Here is a 19,658-nt window from a genome sequence, read left to right as displayed (position 1 = left end):
AACCCATCTTTTTTAGTGGATATTTCAATTACACGCTGCCTCCAGGTGTAATTTATCACATGTAACAAGGCCCATGTTACAAATTGACCTTTAGATTTGTATAAAACCGGGCCAGAGTAAAATTCCTATCGTTCAATCCCGTTTTCCATTTTCTCATAATGCCTTAACTTCTTATGAAAATAACTTAGCTAATATTTAAAAACATTAAAAAAAGTTTGACAGTAAGAACTTTAGCAAAACACGAGAAAATGACATTTAAACTTACAACAAAATTGGAAGTTCTTTACAGTAGGCTAGCTAGCGAGCGAGTGACATTTTTACATACGTCACTGTATTCGTTCAAATGTTGTTTCTAATTCGTAGTTTATTATTTGTTAGTGAGTGTTACTGCTTTAAAAACAAACTTAAAAATTATAATTAGATGTTATTTGTATTTCAATAACAGAAAAATAATTTTATAACTATTATAAATTAGTTTTGTAACAACAACTTTACGTGTTGTTTTACAGTCAACAACAACATGGCGTCGTCTAGCGGTGGACATGTGCCGAATGTTATCACAGTGAAGAAATCACTTGAAGCTCGAAATGAAGTTACAAAGGCTAGATTATGTATAGTTTTAAACAGTAACAACAAAAATATTGCTAAAAAACTTGTGTCTGACCCTGGATGAAGGACGACATACGAAAAGTTTACTGGTTTACCGGTTCTTATTCTACTCGTCCGAATGACTGTCGAAATTAGCCCCAAGGCTATTATTAGATTACACATGTATTTGAGTTTATGTCTGAACACAGACAAAGTTAGAAATGCTTAACACAGACCTTTAAGTAATGAAGTAAAATAGCAAACAAACCTTTCATTCAACTAAATTTACAATTTACGGAACAATAAATATTACTGATAATAAAATTAATTTTCTAAACATGAAGCATACAGTAGCAAAATGGTGATATTAGTTTTGTTCTTGAAAATTAACATGTTGGTCCTTTTTATTAATCAAATATTTTCTCCTTTTTAAAAGGTAAAACAAATAATTTTTAATAATATTTTGTCATATAAGTTGTAAAAAGAATGTTATTCCAAATAAACTCTTTATTAGGAGTAACATTCGTTCTATGTTATTTATTTACATGTCAGTGTAAATATACAAAATAATATTACCTGTATATAGTCTGTATGCATGTTTAATTTCTGTGTAAACATCAAGAAAGTGAAATGTACTGTGTATCCCTCAATATGTATTAATTCAATTCAGTTCATTTTTATTGGTTACTTAGAAAATCACAATGAAAGTACTGTTTATACATTTATACATGCATAAGTCTGTTTACACGATAACAACTTCAAGGGAATGGAAGTTGAACTAATGTGCCGAATGTTATCACAGTGAAGAAATCACTTGAAGCTCGAAATGAAGTTACAAAGGCTAGATTATGTATAGTTTTAAACAGTAACAACAAAAATATTGCTAAAAAACTTGTGTCTGACCCTGGATGAAGGACGACATACGAAAAGTTTACTGGTTTACCGGTTCTTATTCTACTCGTCCGAATGACTGTCGAAATTAGCCCCAAGGCTATTATTAGATTACACATGTATTTGAGTTTATGTCTGAACACAGACAAAGTTAGAAATGCTTAACACAGACCTTTAAGTAATGAAGTAAAATAGCAAACAAACCTTTCATTCAACTAAATTTACAATTTACGGAACAATAAATATTACTGATAATAAAATTAATTTTCTAAACATGAAGCATACAGTAGCAAAATGGTGATATTAGTTTTGTTCTTGAAAATTAACATGTTGGTCCTTTTTATTAATCAAATATTTTTTTCTTTTTAAAAGGTAAAACAAATAATTTTTAATAAGTTGTAAAAAGAATGTTATTCCAAATAAACTCTTTATTAGGAGTAACGTTCGTTCTATGTTATTTATTTACATGTCAGTGTAAATATACAAAATAATATTACCTGTATATAGTCTGTATGCATGTTTAATTTCTGTGTAAACATCAAGAAAGTGAAATGTACTGTGTATCCCTCAATATGTATTAATTCAATTCAGTTCATTTTTATTGGTTACTTAGAAAATCACAATGAAAGTACTGTTTATACATTTATACATGCATAAGTCTGTTTACACGATAACAACTTCAAGGGAATGGAAGTTGAACTATACAATATTAGGTCGAAATGTCTTGATAAATTACTCCGTTTTAGGAGATATTTTCATAGATTAATTCACACACAAACAAATTATTAGTTAGTGTGAATTTATTTACCAGCCTTTTGACTATACTGTACATGTTCTGTACAGTATAGCAGTTATTTCATATACCCTTTTATAATAAATACTGTATTGTTTTGATCATACTTTTACCTGCACCAATATTTAGATACACAGTACAGTACATGTCTTCATTCATTTACATGTAATGAATTAAATTTAGTGTAGTAAATTATTTTTGAAGAAAAAACATCTCTAAATATTATAATATTATATAGATTGATGTTTTACTAATTATAATTCTTTAAAATCTAATGAAATAGATGATGTAGCACAAAAAAATTAAGATCATGTTCAATTCTTCATAAAAATAAGCAGTCAAAATATAGTGTACCTCTGTACAATATCGTTGTACTGTACAATATATTGTATGCTACTAATAAACATCTTGAGGTTTTGTATTTAATTATTGAACTACTTAAATTTCAACATTTGGCATTGCTTTGATTTTGTCTGTCCTCATCAGGTCAAGGTCATCGTCATAGTAACTTATGATATTTCTTACAGCTATATCTTATCTCTCACATTGGAATTCTCAATGTAGGAAGCCATATTGAAGGGTAAAGATTTCATATTTCCCCTAAATAATTTTCATGGCAAAAATCGTGGCCAGGAGTATTATATCTGCGGTTAAAATTTTTTTATGATGACTTATATTGAACCAAACTTTGGGAAGTCTATCTAATGAAGTACTGTAGTTAATTGAAGGATGATATATTTTTATTGGGCTTGAAGAGAGGGAGAAATGTACAAAATTGTTAGTGATTTGAGTTTTTCAATTATTGAGTTAGAATCTCTATGGGTAAATGCCTAATTAACACTGTGATTTTAGTGGAAAGCACTGTAGCCATCTAACTCGCAATATCATAACAGACTGTTAGTGTAAGCCAACTCTTGTAGAAAAAAAGAAGAGACTATGTACTGTAGGTATTCAGCTGTGCGGTACCTTATATCATCCTTTAGCTAAACTTAGATTTGTAATCATAAGTATCCTTAGTAGTTAGGAATGAGCTTATATACTGGGGATGAACTTATACTGAGGATGAGCTTACTGTATACTGGGAGGTGAGCTTGTACTGGGAGTAAGCTTGTTCTGGGTGTGGACATATTCTCATAAAAATAGGTTACCATGGTGGATTCTTGTCTATGGCATGTGGAGATGAGATCATTACCAGGAGACATCCTTTTGGCTACAACCCCAGGCATTGTGCCAGTTATGACATTAAGTCCATAATTTGGATTGAGTAAAAATAACCATGAATATTGATTGGTGACAAATGCTGAACTGCCCAATATACAGTAGTAACATTTTCAGTTGTGATGTTCGCTTTTTTGCATGAACTGTAAAATTGTTTTTGAAATATGACCATTGTATTCAATCAGGGATGAGCTGTTGTCATTGTCAATATATCTCAGTTGCAATGTTAATGTAGATAAATTATTGTTGACTGTACAGCAAATATTATTTTTACCATTTAATTCAGCTATCTGTTATAAGCCTAAATTGGTAACAGGTAAATCATATTGTAATTGTGTCTGTTGGTGGAATAGATATCCTGTTTTCAAGCCCTTAGGTCACATGTGTGTATATTTGTTATTGTTACCATTTTACTTACTAATATGATACTGTAATTTGGTATTTTTATGAGTCCATATTGTACCATAATGCCTTTTTAAATGTAAACATCCTGTTATTTTCCCGTTAAATTGGCTTGCATAATTAATAATAATAATTATGTGGATTATATTCAATGGAAGTGGTTTGGTGCACTAGGAACAGTCTGGTTCCACCTACGGAACCATACATGAGTTTTCCGCTTGAACCAAATCTGGTATACTGTAGCTATAGTTTGCAGCAACTCTGCCATAACCGCTCTAGGTGCACGACATGTGACAACAATATAAAATTGTCTTTTCAAAATTCTTAGTATATGCTTATTTACTGTATTCATTATATTTAATTTTTAATTATAATTGTTCACTTTCTTTTTTAGGCACGCATGATAACCACTGGAGACTTAGCAGCTATTAAGGTTATCAAGATTGAACCAGGTAGGTCCAACAAGTGATACTTTTTATTGAAAATAAAAAATAACAGACATTACAAATGAAATGATTACCCATGATGGTGCCAGATGACCAGTTACAAAGTGTGCAACAAGAACTTGTAGGTTTTTTTTAATCTGTTTTCAGATACTTTATGCTTTTCTCTATGTTCATTTGATATTTATTTTTTTAATAAAATTATTGAGAACCTCATTGGAAACAAAACATGTTTTTAGTCCTTTTTACATTATAAAAATATATTATAATAAATTAAATGAATCAACACTATCGCAGGGATTCTCAGATTTTGAAGGGACCAAAAAAGTTTACAATACTGGGTAAATAGTAAGTAAAAATTACATGTTAATCGCTAAGACGGATGAATTGACATTTCATTGGTCAAACTGTTATGAATTCCAAAGCATTTTCCACCCACCTTTTTTGACTTAATTAAACCCAAGGCAGCTAAATATTTAGCTTCCTGATTAATTTGGTATGGAGTGATTAACTGCGTGGTGATGGTAGAATTAGTTAAAATGTAATAACATGGAAAAAGACCAAATATAAAAGAAGGTACTGGTCCCCTCTATTTGTTTTCTTGAGAAAAAAAGTATTTGGCCTTGAATTATTCATGATGCTGAAAATGGATCCCCTGATAACCATATAATCAGAATCTGGGTTTCTAAATATTTATATTTTATTTTGTTTATATTGCCATAATTTTGGTGGGGGAGGCTTTTTATTTTTCGATTTTGCCTTTAGTGACCTTATAATTTTGTTGCTATACGAAACTCTACCCTTGAGTATCACAACCTGATTTTTTAAATTGAGTTATTCTATACTTGAAAGCTTAAACCCACATTTTTTTTTTATCATAATACATGTATGTAGACCAAATATTAATGTATATACAAACATCTGTATTTTCCTTATATAGTCAGATGTTCAGTTGGTGTTTATGCTATTTTACTATTCATTGGTTGCACATTATGCCAAATTTAGACATTCTTACTGTGCAATACAATTCATCTGTTTATCTTACCTTTTCCCTTTGGGACCCACTCAAATACATCATGATCCGAACATGCAAAATTAATGATTTATAATAATCATAATAATCTGTAAATCGTTAACATAATGCTGGATACTCTGTTTGATAAGAAGACAGACATAGTAATGTGAATATCGTAAATTAATATAAATTAATATAAATTGTTGTTATTATTTGGTAGTAAATTTTGTGTCATGAGGAAATACGGATTAGTATCAGAATCAGATTGTATTGGTTTTCATGGCAGGCACAATTACTCCGGTTACACACAGACAAAATATGTTACAGGATATACTCATAACTGAATGGGTTATAACTTGTTCATATTAACTGTAGTATTCTTTCATTAATAATATACCAAGCACAATGGATGTAAACTTACTGCGAGCTTTCGTTGATGCTATCAACATGACATGATATCGTAGTAAGTTATCCATTGTACTTGGTTTATTATCCCTAAAACAGTTCTTTAGCCATAATAAGCAGAAATGATGCTATTCGAATATTTTTCATATTGTTGAAAATGGTTTGGAACTTTGTCTGTTGATAATAATTAACCACAGTCACATTTTCTATCCAAATCATGATTCTTCTAGCTACCCATACCCCTGGGTGGTAAACGTGTCTTATCATTGGCATCCTAATAAAACAAAATAATATTGAACTTTAAACATAATACTTTTGCTGTGTATGGGGCCCATTATGTCATCAAATATGATTTCAAATGACATTTTCAATAATTGTATAAATACTGGGGCGAATGCATTGGGTGCAGACGGTGCAATCATACCCCCCTAAATAACAATAATTGTTGTATTGTATTGTTGAAATATTATGTTTATCATTATAAACATACTACCGGTTAAGATTTTGAAAGTATGAGTGCAATATCTGGGCACCTTGAGTTGCATATTCTCAAAATTTTCCCAACCAATGTGGGGCTGAGGTGTTATGGGCTCTCTCGCACTCACTACCGTCAAATCCTGCATTCACAGTAATACAAAAATGAGTTAAAATGATGAGGGCGGAAGTTGGGCTAGAAGAAGAAATATCAAACTCAAACCATTTGATTGGTAGGTTCAATGCATTTCTGCTGCGCCACACACTTTCATAAGTTAATATATTCTGGGTACATTTACTACCGTACAGTATCTCTTAATCACTGAATGTGAAGACAAAGATTTATAGTATTCCTTTGTTGGTTATAAAGATACTAAGTTGATAAGGTTAAGTACCACTTAACTGTTAGGTAATGAAATTTGGGAAATCTCACTATGCAAGCTGAAGATAACTGTTGTCAAGGAAATTTGAATCTAAATGGAGTTTGACTACAGTACAACTACAATCCCATAACACTGAGCGTTGTTATTCTTGACTGATGATGTAAGCAAGCATCTGGAATACAGGAAATAACGAGATCAGCCAAATATGGTTTAGTTTCATTGTAATTTGCTCACAATCACATGTGTAAAGGATGCGATGTTGTCACTTACAACTATACCACTGTAAAGCAGGATGAGTTAAATGAATACCATAGTTTAGGAAATAGACGTCTTGTTTGTAAGTGGGAATTATGAGGCTCTATTTTGATAGGATATAATTGGAAGAGTGGGGATATGACAAAGCATGCTATTGGCAGCATGTAGGAGTGGGGAATACTTGGTTAAAACTAGAAAGAAAATAATTGATTTAGGCGTACTGTACATGATCAAAATATAACAAACTTCAGTGACTTATAGGCAGCTATATAATACAAGGTGGGATTAGAGAACAGGAAGAGGCTTCAAATTCTTTATGGGCCTATTTTTTAGGAATTCCTTGTACTGTAGGTAGGACTAACTGGATGGGATGTTCCCTGTTGGTAGAGAAGGTCCTAGTTGATATGTATGTGGGTTTCTTGTTGGATTTGGGAACTTGTCTGTGGGTGTGTTCCCAGTTGGTAGTTGGTACCAGTGTTGTAGCTACGCTGGTCGGCGCTCGCCGGGTACGACGGGCTCTACCGTTTAGTAACCTGGACTGAGAGCAAATTTTAAACATCAGACCGGCACAAAATGTGTATAAACTTTAATTAAAATATCAGTTTAATATGTCACTCACATAATATACCATACTGTGTATTCCGATGTGGAAAGTCGAAAATTTGGGTAAATAACTACGACACTAGATCTTTCTGTCATTGATTTTATTAATACATTTGAACATATTTTGTTCGCAATGAAAATTGTAAATACAGTATGAATCAATAAGGAGCTGTTTCATGTAGCGTTTCCCTGAGGCCTAGGCCTAGAGAGGTGGGAGAGCTATCCAAATCATTATAAAACAGCTAAAATCTTTCAGCTTCATGGGGAATTCGCCCCTTTGACCCCCAGCAGGGCTTTTTCCCTGCACCCCACTGGGTCCTTGGGCGGGCTGCTGGACCCCACGCCGTAATAGCGGCACTCAAATCAAATCCTGCTAGCTACAACACTGGTGGATACCATAGGTGGAGTCCTTATTAGTAAAGTTACCTATTTTTCAAAATATCATTGGCCCTGAATACAGTACAGTAGGTTAGTAGATTTGGTAGGAAAAATCTACCATTGTACTTGGCTATTTTACAGATGATTACCAGAAATTTTTATACCAAATTTCTTAGAGTAGACTCTCATACTCTAGATTTGCCTTATTTAAAATATTGTACTTGTTGTGATGGGCATGATTATGATTTAAATTTTATCATAATAACCTTAGGATTGCCATAAACGATAGCAAAAATGATCAATATTTGTTATTAGTAATGAAACCATAATTAATATTGATTGATATTATGATTTATACGATAAACCTTATTTAATGTTAAAAAAAGTAAAGATGGTATTTGTAGCTACAATAATTTGCTATGTCTGTATATCATCAAATAATTACAAGTACTAGACAATATTTTTCAATCTGGTTTCAATTAATTTATTCTTCATAATAAGCAAACATACTGTTGGGACTGTAGAATTTCTGTCGACAAAAATTCTTAGAATATCTCTGTAGTGAAGTGTGAGTAATGTGAAATAGAATGTAAATAGTGGCCATGGAAGACACCATTGTTCCTAACCATTCCTATCAGTTGCTATTTCAGTTCCACTAACTCATGAACTTCAGCATCTAATGATTTAGAAAATGATAAATTGTTGGAATTTTGAAAACTTGCATTCAGTATATTTTAGAATAATACATGGCTATTGTAATTTTTTTTTTTCTAAACCAGAATAAATTACACAAACCTACTTTACAACCGTTTGATTTACAATATTATATTAAAACCAGATGAAACAATTTCAAATTATAGGCCTAATTATTAAATTGTTAATATACTGTAGTACCTAGCTTAATATGTAAAAATTTATATATCGTATAGTTTGCCACAGCAAATATAGCTCCTAATGTTTTGGTTTTTTTCAAAGGCCATGTTTGCATTATATCTGTTATTGACAACAGATAAATTTACTACAAAAACAGGTCTAAAAATTGAAAATAAACTTCAAATTTTCAGTGAAATTGTGAAATATATTTCTGTATCGGATAAACATTTCGTCTGTAATGCATATCATAGAATTATACTTTATCTCCTTTGTTCTTGTTTGTTCTGTACACTTTTTTTTCTTCTGGGTACAATGTGTACTCATAAAATGCCTACCTAAGTAATTGCAATACATTAGTGTAGTAGTTTGTAGTAGTGATGAAAAAAAAAAAAAGTTGAACCAGGTTTCCTGCAATAAAGGTGAATGTAAACAACAAAAAAAGCGAGGTTTAAACATAACTTGTGTATCAACCAATCCGATTCAATAATAAGGACTGTTTGCATGGACTCCACAGAGCATATGTGGTCACTATCAAGTCCACACAAGTGGTGCCTTTTTTTCGAATAGTTTTTTTAAATTTGATAATATATAATTGCTACGGAAACTAGGCCTAACTGCGATAGGACTCACAATTTAGCCATTTACATGGAAGTATCCTATTGGTGTTTACTAAAAACTCATATTTGAATCCCATGGAAATTAATTTAATATACACATACATACATACACATACATACACATACATATATAATATACATATATCCATACATATATATATATATATATATATACACATACACACATACAAACTTAACCAAATTTAATGGAAAAATATATCAGTTTCTTATTCAGATTCAGGCTTCAAAATATTTAATGAATGTGTGGTTTTAGAGAATAAACCACTGAAAAACATGTTTACCTATGATTTAGTAGGTTACGCAAAGGTCAGGGGTTAAATTGACTGGGCTAGCTGATGAGTCATTAGTCCATACAATACGTTATTAGTCATTGGCACATTGTTTGTTAGGTGATAAGTACTTAAATTGCCTATTGCTGGCTTATGATGATCACTGGCTCACACCTTTCTTTAGTAGTAGACACATACTTAAATATCTGTACAGTAATGTAATGTGTGTTGTGTACAAATGATTAATGGATAGAGATCATGGCAAACACTGCAGTAGCTATCAAAATACTGTAGGTTTAACATGATGTAATACATAATTATAGCCTACTGATTAATGGTTTATTATTTCATACTGTTTAGTGTTATTAAATCAAGTTATTTAATATTAACTGAATTCATAAATATTGATGTAAAGATAATTTTCACTACAAATAGTATATTCTATTCTCTCAATTGTATACTTTGAACTACTGTAGTTTAAATATGAATATCTTTTCTATAGGGGAACTGACCAGTTTACTATATTCCTATGAGTGGTATTATTTTATTATGTCCTCTTTTTTACATAGGAAACAAATATATGATTATAAAGTAGTTCTGAAACTGTTCTTACTTTTGTTTTAAGTGGTACAGTATTGAATAAGCAAGGGACTAAATATCAACTGACCCATATTGTGTGCAAATTTAACTAATATTACTGTTCGCCTATTAGCAGAATGAATAGGAAAGCATCAGACAAAGAATAATACCCACTGACCACAGTATAACTGTATTCAACAGTTCTTAGCAGGTCATCTTTTTGGTGTTATACCACCTTGCAAACAAAGCTTAAAAATTACCGTTAGGGATTTAAATACAAATAAAGTCAATACCAAAACGTCTTTCAACAGCATGCAAGACGAATATTTTAAGCATTAGGTATATAAAGGTTCACAACTACTACTACTATTGTGGTGGATAAATTCATTCACGATATGAACAGCTGGGCACAAGAAAATATTTGGCCCCGAGGTAATTCTATAACAGAATAACATTTGAGCTATCATCTGAATTTAGACCACACCCATCTCTATATCTCAAGTTATTGACATAGTTAAATAATAAGTGTATTCGACTGGTCCTTTTCCGAGGAGTGATTTACTACTGAGAGTGTGCTCGTGGTGCTCATTAAAAGACAGCGAGGAGTTCGAGCCGCTCTTGTGAGGAGTTTGTGCTGCTTGTGCAACCAGTTGAATACAACATGTGCAGTTCGAGTAGAAGGAGCTGCTCAAAACAGACCAGTCGGATACGCCTAATAGCATATCAAGAGGGACTGCCTATACTATACACAATCTGCTGAGGGTAGTTCTGTGTTATTTGTTTACATGACTTCCTTAAAATGAATAGGTAATACTGTAGGCTTACAGTAGCTAAGCTATGTAAATGTATGAGTCTTAAATGGAATTCTTAAACTTAATCCAAGATATGTTTATTTTTAATCATATCCTTAATATATTTTTGTTGTTACATAATTATGATTTTGTTTATTTCAATTAGAATCGTGCTTCGGGACAGTCTTTGGGTCATCCCTATAGGGAGCACACCTACAACTAAGGGGATTCCAAAGGTCTCACTTTAATAGGGCTTCTACACTGTATTTTATTATTATATTTTTTTTATTGGATTTGAATCATTGGATGCTCAATCATTATTTTATTGTCATCAAATTTTTATTAATTAATTATGTATTATTTTGATTAAATATTTCAGGCGATGATTTCACAATTATACAACAGGAAATTCTGATGATGAAAGACTGTAAACACCAGAACATTGTTGGTTATTTTGGAAGTTACCTCCGTCGAGATAAACTATGGATTGCCATGGAATATTGTGGTGGCGGATCACTTCAGGACATCTACCATCGTGAGTTATTTTGGTTATTTTTTTAAATGCTTATGTAATTTATGTGGTTAGCTAGGATTGGTGCATCCTTTTATTCAAATGTTCAATGTTTTTGTCTTTGAGGGACACCATATATTAATAATAAGACTTTCTAAAGTAGTAACTAGATCAATGCTTATTAATTCCCTTGAGCCTTGGCCACTCTTTGGGCCAGACTGAACCTTAAGTGTAAATGGGGTTTAATATACACACAGTATGGTACCCATGTTTTAGCCTACCTGTGTGGTGATGGTGATCTGTTGTACATATTAAATTTCACCAAGTTCATACAGTAGACAGGCCATCAATAAAATTCATCAGTGAGAGATGAAAGTTAACATGCTGAGTCACACAATTTGCAAGCATATTTTAAAGACACTTGGAGGATGGTTTCTCTAGAAATGTTCAGCACAGTCAGCTCAAGGATTTCCTGATCATCTTGAACTACTCTGCAATCTACAAAATCAAACTGGAAATCAAATAAACAGATATTAAGTTCTGTCCACAATCAAAAAATATGCTTGATGTGCCCTTATTTATATTGGGATAATGATGTCATACACCTAAATATCAGCAAAAACACATTTTTTTTTGTCACATAAAATTTGATAGTGTGGACAGAGCTTTATATTGTACTATAGTAGCTGACCATTACATATTCTGTGTAAACAGAGCTTTACAGTATATTGTACTGCTGTAGGTGACCATTGCATTCTGTGGATTTTTAATAATAATAATAATTAGTAAATTGTTAAAAACTGTGGCGGTAAATATTAATTGAATTTTATATACTTTTTATAATAGGTTGAATTTAAAAATAGATACTGAATAGCAGTGCAGTCGTAAAAGTACAGAATATTGAAGTAAAGTCTTTATTCCTTACTTTTTAAGATTTTGTAATTTCTTTGAATCATATTTAAGTTGTAAAAATGGTTGTAGCTTTCCGCTGTCCGGAGCAGTCTGCTTTTAATGGTAACTGTATCTGATAATGTCATTAAATTGCTCTTAAGAGAGAGCTTAGTGTGAAAATCGAGGTGCTATTTTTTGTGAGTAAATGTTATCCAGCACATTATTGCAAAATATAAACAATGTAATCAAATAGCAAGCAAATGTTAATAGGACTGCCTGTTACTGTTTACATTTAGCTTGAATACTGTAAGATAAAAAATAAGATTACAGTACATTGAACATTATACCACAAGTTATAAAACAAGTTGATACAGACAAAAATCTAAAGTTTCCCCTAATAATAGTATAGTATTAGACAATGCAAAATATTGTTTTAATTAAAATCCAATTCTACAATAGGAAGTCTGCTACTCTTAGATTGGAAACTACACAGGTAAAAACATGTTTAAAAGCATCTGTCCTATTGTCTCAAAGAAGAATTGTTATTGTGTCAAAATGACCCCTTCGGAAAAACAGAAATCCTTAAAGGGCTATCCTAAAATTTTTTTTTTTTTTTTTTTTTTTTTTTTAATTATTCAGTCTTTACTGATTTTTTACTTATTTTTTGTTGAGAATTTCTAAATAAATCCAATTCAAATCCTGGTTGAAAGTTTCCTTCATAAAATGTTTTGGAAAGATTAACTTAATTTTAAATAATTAATATCTCTTTTAAAAAAAGTGCATCATGATGTTGAAACGGAGTTTTAAAATATTATAATGATAAATTAATATCTATTTGTATATAATATCTGTTTTTAAAAATGCATCATAATGTTGAAACAGAGTTTTTATTTATGAATAATGATACATTTTGTTGTTAAAAATTTTGAAGGTCAAATAATTAGTGCCCTCTATAGACATGTTCCTAATGTTCTGGATGATGATGATTAAGATTGCAAAATGTGATGTAAGCGAGTAAAGTACCAATGTGATACAGTCTGAAATCAGTTTTTAAGGTGACACAGTCTGAAGTCAGTCTCCAATGTGACACAGTCTAAAATCAGTCTCCAATAGGGAAGAGTAATATTGACCTTTAGATAAATTGACAATTAGCTGAATGTTGAAATGTCAAAAGTAAAATGAAGGAAATTTTAAAGATTTTAAGTATCATCTCAGTTGTACAATGTGTTTGCGATGGCTGCCTTCATTTTTCATTATTGTTTCTTAAATTATGTTGTTCTTGTGTTCTGTAAACAGCTACTTATGACTTTATCATAGAGTTATTAAATTAATACAAGGCTAATATTGTGTTAAATTGTATATATTTTAGATTAGAAAATTTAATCATCCATTTTAGAAGATTGACTATAAAGAATAGATCCAATTTGGCACAGATCAGATGATTTCAGTTCTAGCTGATTTATAGACATTTGCTATCTATTGATATTCATTTGATTACCAACCAAACTTAAGCTCAATGCAAGGATTAGAAACATAATAGTTAGTTACAGTATTGACAAGGAAACCCATTGCTCATTCTAATTTACAAATTATTAAAAGTAAGCAATTAAAATATTGCATTTTATATACTGCATACATATATTCTAAGCATCTGGTTGGTTAAGAAGCGGGTAATAGAAAGTAACATTACCCTAAATGATAGCACTTTTCTACCCCTGTTGCATGATGCGCACATGATGTGCAATCTCTAGGCTGCGTTGCTATGTAGTTTATGACGCACACAAACAATGGAGATGCGACCTCTATGAGGCTGAGAGCGATAGGCTCTTCGATCGCCTAGGTCTAGGAAGTAAGCCTAGTTCTATTTGGTGTTTATTATTTTCATTCCTATTTTAGGTCTCGTACAATCTATGTACTATATGATGTATATAAAACAATATTGACTGCTTTAGATTCGGGGACTGGTAAAATCTATAACCCTAGGTGTTGCAGAGACCATAGCCTACTCTATTTCTACTATTCAAGTTTTTTTCTCAATAATAATTGGAAATATTGTTTAGGCCTATACTATGTTCAGTGTATTTCCCAATTTTATACAATAAAATTAAATTGTTAGATTCGAATAGGATAGATAACCCAAAGCCAGTAATTGGAGTGAGAGGCCAGGAATGCTGAAATGGCAGAAAAAACACCACTTTAAAATATTATAATTACATAAAATGCATAAACAGTATTATGACTAGCAAAGAAAACCAAGATTGATTCTATTAATATTCTTTGGAATTGTGATCTACCACATGAATAAAGCAAAAGTTGATTTTGATGCCATAAGGACCTTTACCAAAGTAAGAATATACTGTACTAACCATAAATAACATAAACTTATTTATAAGAAGCTGAAATACCAGGCTATAATTATTATGAGTTGGAGCTAAGTTCCACTCCGAGCCAAAACAATATTCTGTACTGTAAAACCTCAAATTGAAGCCCTGGGCTTCTTTTTTTAGTGAACTTTGGATGCGCTTTTTTCCAAGGCTACTTTTGCAGAATAAAAGAGGGGGCTTCTTTTCAAAATAAATGCTGTACATTTTGTGAATTTGTACTATAAAATAAGTCCAATATAACATCAATTTGTATCATGGAGTGTATTTAATTGGCATTAAATCACCTAAACTACTGTATAAACCAAGCTAGTTTTTAATTTATTTAGTTTTTTTGAAATTCATTTACAGTGTATGTACTGTACTATCTCAGAAAGAAGCCTACTCTATGCTATCATCAAAGGAAGCCCTTGTGCTTCTTTTTGAGGCTAATTTTGCAAACTAAAGAGGGGCTTCAAATCGAGATGGGCTTCATCCTGAGATTAAGCCCACTGGGCTTCAATTCAAGGTTTTATGGTATAGCAGCTCAATTTTGTAAGATCTACTATAGTAGACACTTGTCAGAATTTAAAGGGAATACCCAAACTGCTTAGTCTAGCTTCCTCAATCCAAGTCAGTTGCAGGAAAGTTTTAATTATATCGCCCCTAGTCGGCTGTCCGTCAACAGCTTAAAGAATTTCACTTTTACTTTATCCCGGTTTCTAAATTGCATCAATCATCGTTAAAGAATTTTTTTATCAATATGGAAAGAGATGGTTTTTTTTTTTGTAAAATGTGATATTTTATGGATAATATTGTTTGGTATGTCAGGTGTTTTAGGTGAAGTTGTAAGGCCTGTATAGTATGTTACTATAGTGTAGTGTATGTACTGTATAAGTCTAGATTTTTACAATTTCATTTTCTGTTCTTGTTATAAATTATAGTGTGTCCATGCTATATGTTTCATAGTTTGTGTATAATAAAGTGGTGTTTAGTAGTACATGTATTGGTGGTAGCTCTGTATATTTATAGAGTTTTACTGTTTCAGTTTCTATTCTTCAGTAAAGCATTTTTTTAGTTTGTGTGCAAACTAAATCATTAGCATTTACAAATATAGAAATGGTGGAAAAATGATAGTAATTATGATAAAGATGAATGTTGATGTTAATAATGTTTATTATGATATTTAAACGGTAAGGTGATATTGAGTAAATTTAAGATCTTAGATTTGCAGTATGACTATTTGTATAATTACCTCTATATCAGTTTAAAAAAATCAAAGACTAAAAAAAAAAAAGTCAGTTTAATCTTTGTTGCGCTATATTAAAATCAAATGTTTAAATTGATTTGGCATTTTGCATAGTTAAGTTATTTAATTGTTGTCCCCACTGTTAAATGAATATATTTTACCTCATTTTTGGCCATAAAAAGTGTCCCCTTTCATAGGTACCTCCCAAAGGAAGGAAAATGTTGCAATCTACTAAAGGACAAAGAAAAAGCTGACAAAATTCAAGAACTTGTCAAAGATAGGATTGTAGGACATTTTGGTAGAGTCTCCTTGTATAAATTAAGACTGAGTGGAATATTTCATAACATTTGTAAACCAGAATGCGAGACCTGGGGTTCAGCTCAACAATTTGCTTTGTTACTAAATTGACATGAAGGGACTACTCAGAAAGTGAGATAATACATTTCTTTGCTACAATATCAATTTTTTCACCATCTGCCTATGTAATTTTACTTTCTTTATTCAAACAGAAAAAATTGCGTATTTTGGAAGACATGAATATTGTGTATTGTTTAAAGTATATAATCTACTTTACATAATTATGTAAACATATTTTTTTCTTTGATATTTAGAAAGTGGTGAACTCACAGAATTGCAGATTGCTTATGTCTGTAGGGAAACATTAACAGGTCTTGCATACATGCACAACAAAGGAAAAATGCATAGAGATATTAAGGTAGGTAATTGTTTGTTTTAATTGTCCTACAGCTTGCAAAATCACTGATATGTTGTAAAAAAGGATCAAGACTAATTCCCCAAGCCACGATTCTACCAGCTTCCTGATGTATCAGCAGAGAAACGTTTGGATTCACCTTGGAGACATCCAGTGATGTACATAGGCTTTGCAATTATATGCGACATGTCCGCTATTTCCTCTTGGCATAGTGTTAGGACTGTCTCTTATACACATCTGTGTAGTAGGGCTACTGAATTTTAGCCCATCTGTTGAAACACAAGTAGAAACAAAAGGATTTGAACCAGGGACTTAACAATCTCTATGGTTCATTAGACACACAGTGGGTACTGCTAGTTTGACCACCACATTTAGAGTATGCTTTGTATACTATCTATTGTAACATTTACAGGAATTTCTACATACTTGCATATCAATATTTTGCAGCTGAATAACATAATATAAATACATGATAAGTTAACAAAATATCATCCATAAAAATATGAAAATTGAAATTAAAATAATAATTTATTAAGTTCAAAAAATGTCCTATAAATATAATTTTCATTTGATAGTTCTAATAACAATTCAAACTGATCCCTAGATCAAAAACAGAATAGCCAACATATTATATTACTAATTTTTGGTTCTACTAATATAATGTGTTTTCCTTCTAACAGTCTGTCATATAAGTATGTTTCTCTCTGATCATTGAAGAATCAATGTGAAGCATTCCTGCTCACTTTAGCCATGCTTTAGCCTATTCCTAATGTTGTCCTTTACATCAGTTTCCTTCCAAAAATCAATCACCTCCAACTAAGTAAGCATTTTGCTCCTGGGTGAAGAGAGACAAACATACATGTATCTCGCCCAAGGACACAAACAATGCGACCTTTGCAGAGCTCAAAGCCTTGCTGCTGCGCTGCACGCTTCCACTCAGAATATCAATGGCGATGACAACATTATAGGAATCCATTTTCATAAGTGCTCAACTTCTTTTTTTTTATTTCAGGGTGCAAATATATTACTGACTGATCATGGAGATGTCAAGTTAGGTAAGGAATTTTTCTTACAATTGTTATTACCTTTTCACCTTTGTGTCACCTGATAGTAATATTGCTACATTCCAATAACCTTTTCTGGTGTGGAGCCAAAATTTTCTTTGTGCAATTAAAAAAAAAATGTTCTTGTCCGGATGAATTTCTTGAAACCATTTTCTGAGTCAATAAACCTAATTCATCTAAATTTTATAATTGTCATCAATACATGCCCTCAACTTTTAACTTTTTAAGGATTTTAACACATCAAATTCACATGTACACAAATCTAGCAAAATATAACAGAGTAAAGCATAGTTCCCATACAATTGCTACATGCTATCGCCAATAGCTTTTGGGTTGTTGAATTGCAGTGTAGCAATTGCAGTGAAAATACTATAGGGACAGTAGCAGTTTTATGAAAACTTGGCTTTATGTAACAAATTGTTACATCATTAATATTTGTGTGTGAATTCATATCAAAGTAAAAGAAAAAAAAATCTTGTGTAACATCTGCATAACATCTTGGTAAACATTACAGATCAAAGTAATCAATTGTGGAACAAGTCATTTATTAACTTACCAATTTTGTCAATTTTCTCTAATTATGAAAAGTGTAAATGTAATTAGAATTGATTCCAATTAATTTAATTATTAAGTATTGTCAATCATCAATTCTTAGTTCTGTTAAATAACCAGGCATCAAAAGTTTGTATAGTTAATTTTGGAATGTTGTCAAGTGACAGTGTAATAAGATAGCATTATAAAAAATAGTAATTCTGATAACAAGAAAAGAATATTTGGATAAACACCATGATGTTTACATTCAATACCAAATACCATTTAATACACAACACATGACCATAGCCACGGATTCCATCTGCTCCACCTAGGAGTCCATGCTGCTTCTTTTGACCTATAAAGCAGCAGCAGTAGGAATATGCATACTGCAGTATTTATTGTATAAAATGTACCAGGATGTACCTACCACTCTTTGTTTTGTTTGTGTGCTTGCTTTACAACACAATCAACAGAGCAAACAGTACTATTCAGCACAAAGTTACAATGTGTGCACTTCTGTTTCCACTATAAGATAGATTAATAGGTCTACCTAAGAGCTAGCCTAGGCCTCACAAAGATTCAAATATTTATTCCAAACCACTCTAAATTTATAGTGTAGGATTATACCCGGCGGCTGAAGTATTTTAAATGCAAATTACTCTAAAGTTAGGGATTAGTTTGTATTCTTGTTGACTTATGTACCTGAGGTGGCTTATACCTGAGGTGGGCCTATACCTGAGGTGGGCTTTTACCTGAGGTTGACATATACTAAGGTGGGCTTTAATACCTGAGAAACTAAAAAGGAAATTGGAAATCCTGGATGTTATCAATAGAATACTCATAGTTGACTGATCACAGATCAAGAGAGATAACTTGAGTGAAATCATCATCATCCAATGCTGAATGGCTATTTATAACAGTTTAATCAAACCAGCTCGGAATCAATGCCCTCAGTTGGATCGTGTCTCAAGGGAGAAGCTCCCCAAGCCACGATTCTACCAGCTTCCTGATGTATCAGCAGAGAAACGTTTGGATTCACCTTGGAGACATCCAGTGATGTACATAGGCTTTGCAATTATATGCGACATGTCCGCTATTTCCTCTTGGCATAGTGTTAGGATATCTAGTGCTACCTTATGTACTAATTCTATGACTCGGTAATAAATGATTGAAGTTAAAGCAGTGGTACAAGGGTGTATGGTACATTTTTTTCAGGTATTAGTAGAATAAAGTGAGACAAAAAATATCATTTTTATCTGTTTCAATTTTTTTATGATTACTGTATCATTTATTTTTAGTATGTGAGTGGTGTTGGAATCATTTTAAAGGTTTAACTACT

General features: G+C 31.7%; 1 protein-coding gene across 1 annotated transcript in view; it reads left to right on the top strand.

The window, feature by feature from the left end:
* The window catches only part of LOC117107357 (mitogen-activated protein kinase kinase kinase kinase 3-like), a 60,707-nt gene that overhangs the window by 6,326 nt on the left and 34,723 nt on the right, over positions 1–19,658 (top strand). Inside the window, 4 exon segments of the mRNA XM_033249008.1 lie at positions 4,287–4,344; positions 11,378–11,533; positions 16,621–16,724; positions 17,734–17,776. Of these exon segments, the coding sequence (XP_033104899.1) occupies positions 4,287–4,344; positions 11,378–11,533; positions 16,621–16,724; positions 17,734–17,776 (361 nt within the window).

This window comes from Anneissia japonica, unplaced genomic scaffold (genome assembly GCF_011630105.1).
Source record: "Anneissia japonica isolate Jap-2015-1 unplaced genomic scaffold, ASM1163010v1 scaffold9668_len1562885_cov226, whole genome shotgun sequence".
In the NCBI taxonomy this organism is placed as follows: Eukaryota; Metazoa; Echinodermata; class Crinoidea; order Comatulida; family Comatulidae; genus Anneissia; species Anneissia japonica.
Note: the sequence above shows the minus strand (reverse complement) of the source record. Positions and strands in the feature narration are given on the sequence as shown.